The sequence below is a fragment of the Aquarana catesbeiana genome, linkage group LG05 (genome assembly GCF_042186555.1).
Source record: "Aquarana catesbeiana isolate 2022-GZ linkage group LG05, ASM4218655v1, whole genome shotgun sequence".
NCBI classification, from domain to species: domain Eukaryota; kingdom Metazoa; phylum Chordata; class Amphibia; order Anura; family Ranidae; genus Aquarana; species Aquarana catesbeiana.
The window spans coordinates 105,974,452-105,986,637 of record NC_133328.1 but is presented as its reverse complement, the minus strand read 5'-3'; the positions used below and the strand labels follow the sequence as shown (position 1 = coordinate 105,986,637).

At 40.5% G+C, this 12,186-nt stretch overlaps 1 protein-coding gene across 1 annotated transcript in view; it reads right to left on the bottom strand.

Moving 5' to 3' along the window:
• Positions 1–12,186, bottom strand: part of RAPGEF5 (Rap guanine nucleotide exchange factor 5) — a 505,907-nt gene that overhangs the window by 25,601 nt on the left and 468,120 nt on the right. The window contains exons 17-20 of the mRNA XM_073630037.1: positions 9,859–10,008; positions 5,853–5,944; positions 3,794–3,925; positions 2,654–2,832 (exon numbers count right to left, since the gene is read on the bottom strand). Of these exons, the coding sequence (XP_073486138.1) occupies positions 2,654–2,832; positions 3,794–3,925; positions 5,853–5,944; positions 9,859–10,008 (553 nt within the window). The remainder of the gene's footprint in view (positions 1–2,653; positions 2,833–3,793; positions 3,926–5,852; positions 5,945–9,858; positions 10,009–12,186) is intronic.

Below are 12,186 nucleotides of genomic sequence, written 5' to 3'. Positions count from 1 at the left end.
TTTTGGTAAGTCGAACAGTTCCTATACTATATGTATTAAGATTTCTGCATGGAGTCTAGCTTTAAAACAGAATACAGTATTACTTGGCTGCACTGATTGTAATGAAAATTATGATAAATTATTCCCGACTAATAGAACTGGATGCTGATGGATGGAGTCTGGAAACAGTAAATCATCAGGGAGTCCGGTGGAACCTGTTAAGACCTCAGAATTATAAATAGAAAGAGGCACTCCTAAACACACTTGCTGATTCATAAATAACATGCATGGCCTATAGATTTTATTCCAGCTCGCACATACACCCTGAGGAATTCTTTGCATAAATGCACAATCTGGAAGAGAAGAACAATTAACTGCTGTAAGATAAAGGGGTTCTGAGATGTTTTACCACAGATTTGGCTTATTTTTTCTACAAAAGAGAAGAAAATGTGGCAGGAGGTAACCAATCACTGTCATTTATATTTCTATCTGAAAATTTCTGTATGAGATTCACAGTACATGGACACTGAAATAGAAACTAGTCTCCGCTGAGAACGTTTGAAGTTCAATGATAATCATGACATCAGTTAAAGATGAACTCCAGGCAGATGTACAAAATAGCCATTTAGGCCTCATTTACATGCGTATACTGATCATACATCGGGGCTGCTACCGTGTTTCCTCGAAAATAAGACCTACGCCGAAATTAAGACCTAGCGCTATTTTCCAGGAGGGCTGCAATATAAGCCCTACCCCGAAAATAAGCCCTAGTTCGGTGCGGTGCCGCTTGGCGCTCAGCTAAACTCCTCTTCTCTCAGGGGGGAATCTCGACCCCCCCTCCCTGCATTGCTCACAGCAGGGAAGACAGCTAGGGGCGGGCCATGGAAGCGTCGAGCAGGGCTCAGCTGATATCCTCTTCTTTTGGGTGTCAGCGGGGGATCTCTGCCCCCTCCCTCTGCACTAATCATTGCCATGGAAGACGGCTCGGGCGAGGCCATTGAAGCAGGTGTCAGCAGGGGATCTCGACCCCCCTCCCTCTGCACTAATCGTAGCTGTGGAAGACGGCTCAGGCGGGCCATTGAAGCGAGTGTAAGCGGGGGATCTCGCCCCCCTTCCTCTGCACTAATCATAGCTGTGGAAGATGGCTCGGGCGAGGCCATTGAAGCAGGTGTCAGCAGGGGATCTCGGCCCCCCTCCCTCTGCACTAATCGTAGCCGTGGAAGACGGCTCAGGCGGGCCATTGAAGCGAGTGTAAGTGGGGGATCTCGCCCCCCTCCCTCTGCAGTGTTCAGAGCAGTGGAAGACAGCTCAGGCAGGCAATTTGCACTGTTGCATTGCAGAAACACACACCTTTTGCATTATGTGATCCTGTAAAAGAAGGGATTCTGTCATTTTGCAACCACTGGGAAGATAGCACCATGCATGGCAAGCCCTACCCCGAAAATAAGCCCTAGTGTGTTTTTGGCTGACAAAATGAATATAAGACCCAGGCTTATTTTCGGGGAAACACGGTATATTTATTAATAACTTTAAAAAAAAAAATCTTTTTTATTTTGTTGTGCTACAAAATACCTGTACTTAGCTGCTCTTTCTCACTATGCAAGACTATGATTTGGCTAATAACTAATTAACCACTTCCCATCCGGGCCAATTCTGACACTTTGCTTCTACATGTAAAAATCTATTTTTTTTTTTTGCTAGAAAATTACTTAGAACCCCCCAAACATTATATATATATATTTTAGCAGATGCCCTATAGGATAAAATGGTGGGTGTTGCAATTTTTGTATGTCACATGGTATTTGCGCAGCGGTTTTTAAAACTGCAATTTTTTGGGGAAAAAAAACACTCATGATTAAAAAAAACCCAAAAAAACACTGAAGGTAGCCACATTTTTTTTGTATAATGTGAAAGATGATGTTACGCTGAGTAAATAGATATCTAACATGTCACGCTTTAAAATCTGCCTGTGGAATGGCAGCAAACTACGATGCTTAAAATTCTCCATAAGCAAAACCTTAAACATATTTACAGGTTACCAGTTTAGAGTTGCACAGGAGGTCTGGTGATAGAATTTTTGCTCTTGCTCTGACGTTCGCGTTAATACCTCACATGTGTGGTGCGATCAACGTTTACACATGCATGCGGGAGTAAAGTATGCGGTCACATTTGCGCGTAAGCACGGTGGGACAGGGGTTGCTTTACATTTTTTTTTTTTATTAATATTCATTTTATACAAAAAATTTATTTTTTACACTTTTCTTTTTTTGGGATTAACTTTACTGCTATCACAAGGGATGAACAACATCGCTTGTGACATCATGGGCCCTGACAGGTTCTCTTTATGGAGAGCTGGGGTCTATTAGACCCCAAATCTCTCTTCTAGCCTCCCATGCAGCTGATCAGACACAGATCAGTCTGATCGGCTGCTTTCCTGGCTGCTGGCGGCCAGGTAAACAAAGAGGTGGAACCGGAGGTGACAAACTATTCATCACTCCCTGTTTCCGGGGTTACAGAGAGAGAGGAAAGACGTTAGTTGGAGTAACAGTAACTAAGCTCTAAAAATCAAAAGCAATATAAAGACTGAATTAGGATTGAACGTGCTTTATCTGAAAGCTTCCATAAATGTATATCTACTGTTTAAATAGCACCAAGGGTGAAGCATCCAACTTACTGAGCGGCGATCTTGATGAATTTTTTCACTAGCTGCACCCGTTTCCCCAGCTGGCTGCACAGCAGAATCTCTGTGGCTACCCAGAGCTGGACCTCATTACATCTCTGCAGCAAAAAACTCAGATTCAGTGTGTTCTCACTCTTCCCCTGTCTGCTGAATGTGAAGTATATCAGCTCTTGCTGCAATACAAGCAGATTTACCAAGGTCAATCAGGTAGATATAACAAAAAAAAATAAATGCGTCATATATACAATTCAATACAAGTATAACCAGCTATTAAATAACATTCTGTACCCACCAAACTGTGCCATCATTACCAAATTCCGAAATACAAATAATTACAGACTGAACAGTGTCTAAATCCTTGGGCACAGTGCTATTTTATTTTATTCTTGCACATGTTCCAGGCTTGACCAGAGAATAATGTCTGTCTCTTGGTTAGTACTTACACCTAGAACAGATTTTGGGATGACGTCACATTGGTGATTCCACTGCTGAAGACACTTTGCCAGCAGCAAAGGGGCAGCAAACAAACCAACCGCCACTACCCCCCCTGGTTGATCGGTCCCCCGTTGTTCACGAGCCCACCCTTTTTGAAGCCAATTAGAGCCCCAGCTCTAATCACGAACTTCGAAAAAACAAAACAAAAAAAAATTGGAATCCATGCGTCCAGCGCCCTGCATGTAGATTAGAGGCCGGGCGCATGGATTAGGGGGGCGGCGCCCCTGCACCCCGTATGGACAGGCCATCACTGCATTTAATTTTGCAAGTGAATTTGCACTAGCAATGGAAGTTTCTCTTAGTTGGAGAATGAGGTGAAACTCTGCTGGCCTTTATCTATTTTATCATCAAATCATATGCAAGCAGAATACGTTTTTTTTTTTCTATTTTCCTTGCATGCGATTGAAAGTGAATTTTCACCACATACACTAAGCTAAGGGGAGACTCTTTATAGTGCAAATTCCCTTGCAAAGTGAATAGCCAATTTGCCTTTAGCAAACCCCTGACTTTTCTCTGGTTTAGCTAGTGAAGGAGTCACACTAGTAAAGGAGCAACACCATAGGAGACATTCTTTGGCATTCATGCAGACTGGTGCACACAGATTTTGTAAAAGTGGTGTTTCAAAAGTGGTGATCTTACCTCATGTATTGAATTGAAGAGACTCCAGTCAAAACTGGTCAATTCCAAAGCAAGATCCCAGGTGTTCATCCCCAGGATTCTAACAGATCTGCTCTGCAGGGATTCTAACAGATCATTCTCTGCAAATGGGTTCTGAAAAAGACAAAAATCCTACTTAAACATTACTTCTAAAAAGACAATTAAAAAAAGAGGCTGTTAGCAATAGTAATCCAGGCTGAGTGGACTTTATTTCCTCTTCATGCCTGTTCACCTTCAACGAGATTATTCAGTCAATTTAGGAAAAGGCCTTGAAAGCAAAGGAGTGTGATGAATTGACACTCATTGAACAAAGCACTCTGGTTGGAAATTCAATTATAAAAAACTGACCAGGCAGACAGCATAATGAAAATAAGTATAGCGCAGGTAGTAATTAACTCTCTAAGTGCTAGGCAAGACGGTACAAATAACTGGCAACATGGTTTCCTTTGTGAGGAAACAAAATATAATAGCAATAATTAAAGATGTAATGTACTAAATATTCTATCAGTAACAGAGGGCAAGAAAAATAGAAAAGTCAGGTTCAACATAACCTGGTAACAAGCTACTCTTAGACCCCTTTCACACAGTATCCATATCCGAGTATGCAGCCTGTTAGGCCAGGAAAGGGGGCGATTGTATGCCCGCGCCCCCCCCAAACCATACCAAGTCACATGCCCTCATCATGGGGGGAACACCTAGTCCCATGATGATGAGGACAAGGGCCTCGTTTCCAACACCCTGACCAAGTGGTTGTGGGGATGTGGGGTATTATTGGAATCTGGATACCGGCCCCAGCCACACATGAATGAGTAGGGGTACCTAGTACCCCTATTCATTCACCCAAAAAAATAAATAAACAGTCAGTAGTAAATAAAAAACGCAAAAATAGTTTTTGAAAAATCCTTTACCAGAAAAATGGAGATGGTCAATGGCATTACTGGGCGAGCTCCCCCCTTCGTTTTTTTCAGTGACAAGGGGAAAGCAGAGTGTCAGTTAGTGGGAAGCAAGTAATTGAACAGTCGGGTTTGGCAGTTCTTTTTTTTTCCATGCGGGTCAACAGCCATTTTTTTTATAAAAGACTTGTCAAAAACTGTCAAAAACTGCCTTCAGTATTTTTTTTTAATACTGACAGTGACAGTAGAGGTACTATGACTATGTACTCAAACTCACTCACATGTTGGAGGGGGGGGGGGGGGGGCACGGTACCCTTTGTTTTTTCTAGTCCCCCCATTTTCCGGCATGCTCTGAAAAGGGTCTAGTATTGATTTTGTGTGGGGAGCTCACGCCATTTTTTTATTTTCAGCATAAGCCCCCCCCCCCCCCCCCCCAAATCCATACCAGACCCATTTACATCCGTTTGCCCACAGAAATAAACTGTTGACTGTTTTTCTTCAGTCAAAGGATGGATGAAAAATGGACAGACAGAACGCCTGTGTGCAAGGAGCCTTAAAGCTACAGTTTTTTTAAATACATGTGAATGTGATGGACTTAAAGAGAATGTAGAATATAGAGCTGTCCTTTCCCTGCTGCTGAACAGCGTTGTGGTATTTAACAGCTTTTGTGGGGGAGAATATCCTGTAACTGATCAGATTCTTCTCCCAATCACAGATCATGTTACAAGCAGTGTAATCAGTGAAATAACATGGAAGAGAGGGCAAGAGGGGGTGTGTCCCTGTCAAATCATCTTTAGTGCAGCTGAGCCGGGAGACCTGAAGCTGTTAATAGCCACAGTGCCAGATATTTAGCAGCAGGAACGGGACAGGACAGCCATGCAGTGAAAATTGCTACAGAATCTAGCAGCCTGCACATTACGAGACATACTTCATTACAGGTAAGTGATGTAACAAAAAAATAAGAAAAGAAAAAAACATGTTGTTAGCTAGACTAAAGCTTTAATGATAAAAGGTGCAGATTTTGGAAATATTATTCTGGAAAAAGAATGTTTAATTACTATGAAGACACCACTATTTATTTCCTCTGTTTCAGCAGTCATAAATGAAACCCCTTGTTATCTGTGTTTTGTAGAAGCTACATCACTTACCAAAGTCTCACTCTTCCTGTAAGTGTAAATGCGACTTGATGACTCCAGTGACTTTGATAATGCCATTTCTGTTGGTAGAAGTTCATGTTTTTCTATGGAGAGAATCAAGCACTGTTTAGATGTCGATTAAATAAACTGCTAACAGTAAAGAACTTGTGACTGATTTTAAAGCTGTATGTCTATTATAGGATTTGAAGTGTTGATTTACTAAAGAAGTAGAGGCTGCTCATTTGGAAAAGTAAATTGAAATTTAATTTGGGCTACTAAGTTCTCTGGAAGTGTGTTCACTCTAAATATTCAATCATATGCAAGCAAATCTCCTGTTTTTATTTCAAGTTTTCTTGCACATGTACGGAAATTCTGCTGCAAAACAGCTACACCTTATTTACTAAGCCAGGCACCCTGGGGTGCGAGGGGTGCTTTGGCAAATGCCTAAAAATTGCCCAAAAATTGTATACAAGCCAGTGCGTGGATCAAGCCTGCCTTTTAGTTATGCAAAGCCACAGGTTTTAATTGTAAATCATTAGAACCTTCTAGGCATCTTTACATTTTAGAAATGTGCTGAATTTTAAAGGGGTGCCTTGACCAACAAATGGTTGAGAAACACTGTACTAAGCTATGTAATTTTTCACTTTGCAAAGTGAGAATCCACTGTTGTTACTGGAACAGCCTCTAGTCCTTTTAGTAAATCAACCCCAAAGTCTCCTCATTAATAACACAGGGAGGCTGATTTACTAAAGCGATTGAGAGTGTTCACCTAGCAAAGTGAATGTTCTCTTTGCAAAATGTATGCTCTTTGCAATGTAAATGTTAACGAATAAGGTGGAGCTGTATTCACTTTGGAAGCCCAATCTTACTAGCAAAAATCCTTTTTTCTTTTTAACTTCCCTTGCACATGATTGGGTGTTCCAACTAAACAAAGGATCACACTATTAACTAGCATTCACTTTTGCAATGTGAGCAGTGAGATGAAGCTCACAGTCTCTGTAGTTTTCTGCATTCCCAGTGCCTGGGCAGCTATGAGCATTCCACCAATATTTTTAAAGTGGAGTTCCACCCTACTTTGCACCCCCACATTTGTGGTCCCTTTAAAATGTCTCCTTGGACCCCCCTTTTCCTTTTCTTTAATATAAGTACCTTATTTTTAAGTCGAAAATGTCATCCGTTGATTGGCTCCTGGGATACAAGTGTCATCAATCCAGGAGTCAATGGACATCCACTTGTAGCATCGCCTCGCCACGCTTTGTACGATTTGTGCATTCGCGAGATTGGAAGGTGCATGCTGGGTAGCCAGCAGCATCGCATCCCAGAAGATACAATGAGTAGGCTTCAGATGCACACACTGAAGATGGAGCGCACTCGCTGAGGACAGCAGAGTGAGTTTTTTTTTTTACAAAGAAATGAATTAGAAAACCTACATTTTCTAATAAACCTGTTATGTACAGGATTAATTGAAACCATCACAGAGGTTGTTTTTTTAAAAAAAAACAAAAAACAAATTGAAATTTTGCATTCTGTATATCAAGCTGCATGCAAATGTAGCAGGTAATAGGATGAGCTAACAAGATTTTCAGGGCTAAATATGTTTAACATGCCATTGGGGTCAGTCAAACAAGTTAATCATATGTGACAAAAATCAATAGAAATTCATTGCAAGGCCTTGATGAAGACCCTGTGGCCATTGACAGCTCTTTTGAAAGTATAATCATTATTTCAAATTTGCCAACAAAGCAACGGATATGTATTAGTAGCTCTTGTTTAGCAGGTCTACCACCTGTGTAGTACCACAAACAGGTTAGATTCATTGCTCTGTAATCAAGGGTAGCAAACAAGATTGTTTTAATTGATTTAGTCTCTATGAGTTATTTATGTTTGGTGTGAGCTCAGGGAACTGTGTTGGTATATGAAAGGGAAACAGTACTCTGGATGCAGTGATGTTATTGTACAGGGAAAGGAAGATATATAAAAAAGTATTAGGCAGACATGCTTCTATTCAGTAACATGCTTTGTTGAAATTTGTGTATGGAGTCACAAGAAGATGACATATTGATCTTTTTACTAGATATGTGACAAAAGGTCACTGTGGTGAATACAGGAATTAAAACTACCAGTCAATAAATATATATGTATTCAGTTAGTCAATAAGTAGTTAAATAAGGCTCTTAGGAAAGACTTACTGCTTTCAAAAGAGGATGTACTATGTATTGGTATGAGCACAAAGCTTAAAGTGGTATTAAATCCAAAACCAAAAATGTAACATATTGCAGCTTAACAATCCTTAGATGTGGTGGCTGCATTACTTTTTTTAGGTGTTTTCACCTGGTGATCTGGCCAGTAAAACACCTCCTGTAATAAAGTGCCCCCCTGTTGATGAAGGAACACAGGGGGCATCGTTGGACAGTAGCATTGTCAGTCTGGTTGGAGGTTTTTTTCTTTTGGGATAAAGCTTTTACATGAATAAAAGCTGATCATACCCTGCCAGTGGTAAATGGTTTGTCTCAACATTCTGATACATTTGTAGGAGAGCTTGTTCTATTAATAAACAGCCACATCCAAGAATTTGTAACCTGCAGTATAATAAATGTTTGCTTTTGAGTTTAATATCACTTTTAGGCCTCATGCACACTGGACGTTTTTACAGCAGCTGTTTTTGGCTTTAGATGTTTTTTTCTACAGTCAATAAACTCCCCATCATGTTATCCTATGTGTCCATGCACACATAGGATGTTATCAGCAGTTTTTGGCTGGGGCGTTATTTTGGCTTTAAAAAACCCCAAAACTAATGGGTTCTGAGAGGAGTTTTTCAGCTGTAAAAACACTCTAACATCAAAAAAACGCTGATAAACGTCAATAAACGCTCAAAAACGTGGCTCGCGCTAAAAACCGATAACGCGGAAAAATACTAAGAAACCGATATTGCAAAAACGTTGAAAAACTCACTGCAAAGCTACTGGCGTTTTTATAACCTTATTTTAACGTCCAGTGTACATGAGGCCTAATGAGTAAGTCTTCTTGAATATAAACACATATATATATATATATATATATATATATATATATATATATATATATATATATATATATATATAACACATACAGACACTCACACAGACAATGTCATTACATTTACATGATAACCTCGTCCTTCATTGTCAATGTCTTATTTGTTACTGATTTGTCAAAGGTCACATAATCCATTTAATCAGGAAGGTCCAGTCTACTTCAGCTTGATTGGTCAATTGAATACTCAACTATACCAGAGTGCTTGAAAAAAAAAGGTGTTAAACCAAGTTCTTCCAATCATTTTTCAACTATGAGTTTCCATTGTGGTTTTGATCTTCATTGGTTGAAACAACTTAACAAAGTACTTTTACTTTGCATTTTATATCTATCGAATCAAGGGTGAGAATTGTATGATAATGCTAGATTTAATAATTTCAGAACAGCTGGTAGAGCTAGACAGGCAGCTGAGCAATTATTTACTTTTTCTGTAAAGCTGTTACCTGCCTCCTGTCACTGTTTAGGTTTGTGGTAGGTTTCATTTAAGAATATTGTTCTATACCCTTTTCACATACATTAGAGATTGGTAAATTAACACTACATTATGACACCTGCTTCCCTATCCCTAATTCTACTGGATGATATGATTTTTTTTTTTTTTTACATGTGTAAAACTAGGCTTGTCTATAGAAAAGTATGGTTAGGGGAATTTTGTTTTGTGTGTTTAAGTTACTGCTGTAAGCTAAACACTTACAGATGAGCATAAACCTTTGCAAGCAAGGGGAAGCACTTTGCACTGCATGCCTGCAGACTAATGTTTAAGAGAAGTAGTGGGGTGACTAGCTGTCACTATGGCAACAGCCCTCTACTTGAAATTCTGCACATTAGTTGCAGTCACACAGCTGAGCACTACCCCTGGGGCAGATGAGTACCTGCGCTAGAAATTGTCAGCCATTATTCTTCTGTGACACCAGTAATTGTGGAATTAGCATGGAATTGGAATTACCCCCAGAAAACGTGACGGTGACCAAAGCCAGGTCCTCTTCAGCATGCTGTATCCGCTCAGCCACTATCTTCAGGATATCTTGTACAGTGCTGGATACCTTTGTCCTGATGCTGACGTAGGCGTGATCTGTTATGTAGATTAGGCAGAAAACTGCACAAAAAAAAAAGGGAGGGTAAAAGGGTGAGCATTCCATGATGAACTGAGTAAAACGCTGCTGCTGTCAGCTTCTGTGTTGCTGCTATGTATGGTCAATAGACAGCACACAGACTGACAGCCTAAACAGCAGCATGGCTGCCTAAACCATCCATGTTCTGGAAGATAACATGCCCACTAATATCTCTTTACAATGGAAGTCCAGCAAAAATGTAGCACTGTTTAAGAATACATTTCCTCTACAAGAAATTGCTTTTTTTGGGTATCTTCTATGTAAAGCAAGCACGATGTTCTAGCAACTGACTGTTTTGGGAGTCCAAATCTATTGGTCTAACCAGTTCCTAACCACCTGCCATACATATACTGCGGCAAGGCGGCTCTATTTCACAAAATCACATACCTGTACGTGATTTTGTTCAATACCCACTGGAGGGGACGCTCCCCACAGAGACAGAACGGCTGTCTGCTGATGTAATACAAACAGACCACAGTGCTGTCAGGCATGGACACTGATCTAGTGCTCCTGCTAATCAGGAACACAGATCACAGTATCCATGCAGTGAGCCCATCCTGCCCCCCCCCAGTAAGAAATCACAATTAGGGAATACACTTAACCCTTTGATCGCCCCTGATGTTAACCCCTTCCCTGCCAGTGTCATTTATACAGTGTCAGTGCGTATTTTTAACACTGATCACTGTAATATTGTCACTGGCTCCTAAAAAAAGTGTAAAAAGTGTCAGCTAGGTGTCCGATCTGTCTGCCAAAATGTCACAGTCCCGCTAAAAATCACTGATCACCGACATTACAAGTAAAAAATAAATAAATAAAAATGCCATAAATCTATCCCCTATTTTGTAGACGCTATAACTTTTGTGCAAACCAATCGATATACGCTTATTGGGGTTTTTTTTAACAAAAATATGTAGCATAATACATATTGGGCTAAACTGATGAAGAAATTAGATTTTTTACATTTTTATGTTTTATAGCAGACAGTAAAAAATATTGTTTTTATCAAAATTGTCGTTTTATTTTTGTTTATAGCGCAAAAAATAAAAACCGCAGAGATGATCAAATACCACCAAAAGAAAGCTCTATTTGTGGGAAAAAATGACATCAATTTTATTTGGGTACAACGTTGCATGACCGCACAATTGTCAGTTAAAATAACACAGTGCCGTGTCGCAAAAAATGGCCTGGTCATTAAGGGGTAAAAACCTCCCGGGGCTGAAGTGGTTAAATGAAAACTGAGTGATGTATATATATTTATATGTATATATTTATCCTGTACAGAACAGTGATAACACACTAACACTATCAGCCCCATTTATTATATGAATGTGCCAAAGTGCACAATAGGAAACCCCTATTGGTAGCCCCAATATACACTATATTACCAAAAGTATTGGGACTGCCTTTACACGCATATGAACATTAATGGCATCCCAGTCTTAGTTCGTAGGGTTCAATATTGAGTTGGCCCACCCTTCGGAGGTATAACAGCTTCAATTCTTGTAGGAAGGCTGGCTATAAAGGTTTAGGAGTGTGTCTATGGGAACGTTTGACCATTCTTCCAGAAGCACATTTGTGAGGTCATGCACTGATGTGGAGGAGAATGCCTGGCTCACAGTCTCCACTCTAATTTATCCAAATGGAGTTCTATCGGGTTGAGGTCAGGATTCTGTGCAGGCCAGTCAAGTTTTTCCACCCCAAACTCGCTCATCCATGTCTTTATGGACCTTGCTTTGAATGGTTGCTCTACATAAAGACGGCTTAGGCTAAAAGGAGATTGCCAAGACCCTGAAACTGAGCTGCAGCACGGTGGCCAATACCATACAGCGGTTTAACAGGACAGGTTCCACTCAGAACACGCCTCGCCATGGTCAACCAAAGAAGTTGAGTGCACGTGCTCAGCGTCATAACCAGAGGTTGTCTTTGGGAAATAGACGTATGAGTGCTGCCAGCATTGCTGCAGAGGTTGAAGGGGTGGGTGGTCAGCCTGTCAGTGCTCAGACCATACGCCGCACACTGCATCAAACTCCTTCATCCCAGAAGGAGGCCTCTTTTAAAAATGATGCACAAGAAAGCCTGCAAACAGTTTGCTGAAGACATGCAGACTAACAACATGGATTACTGGAACCATGTCCTGTGGTCTGATGAGACCAAGATAAACT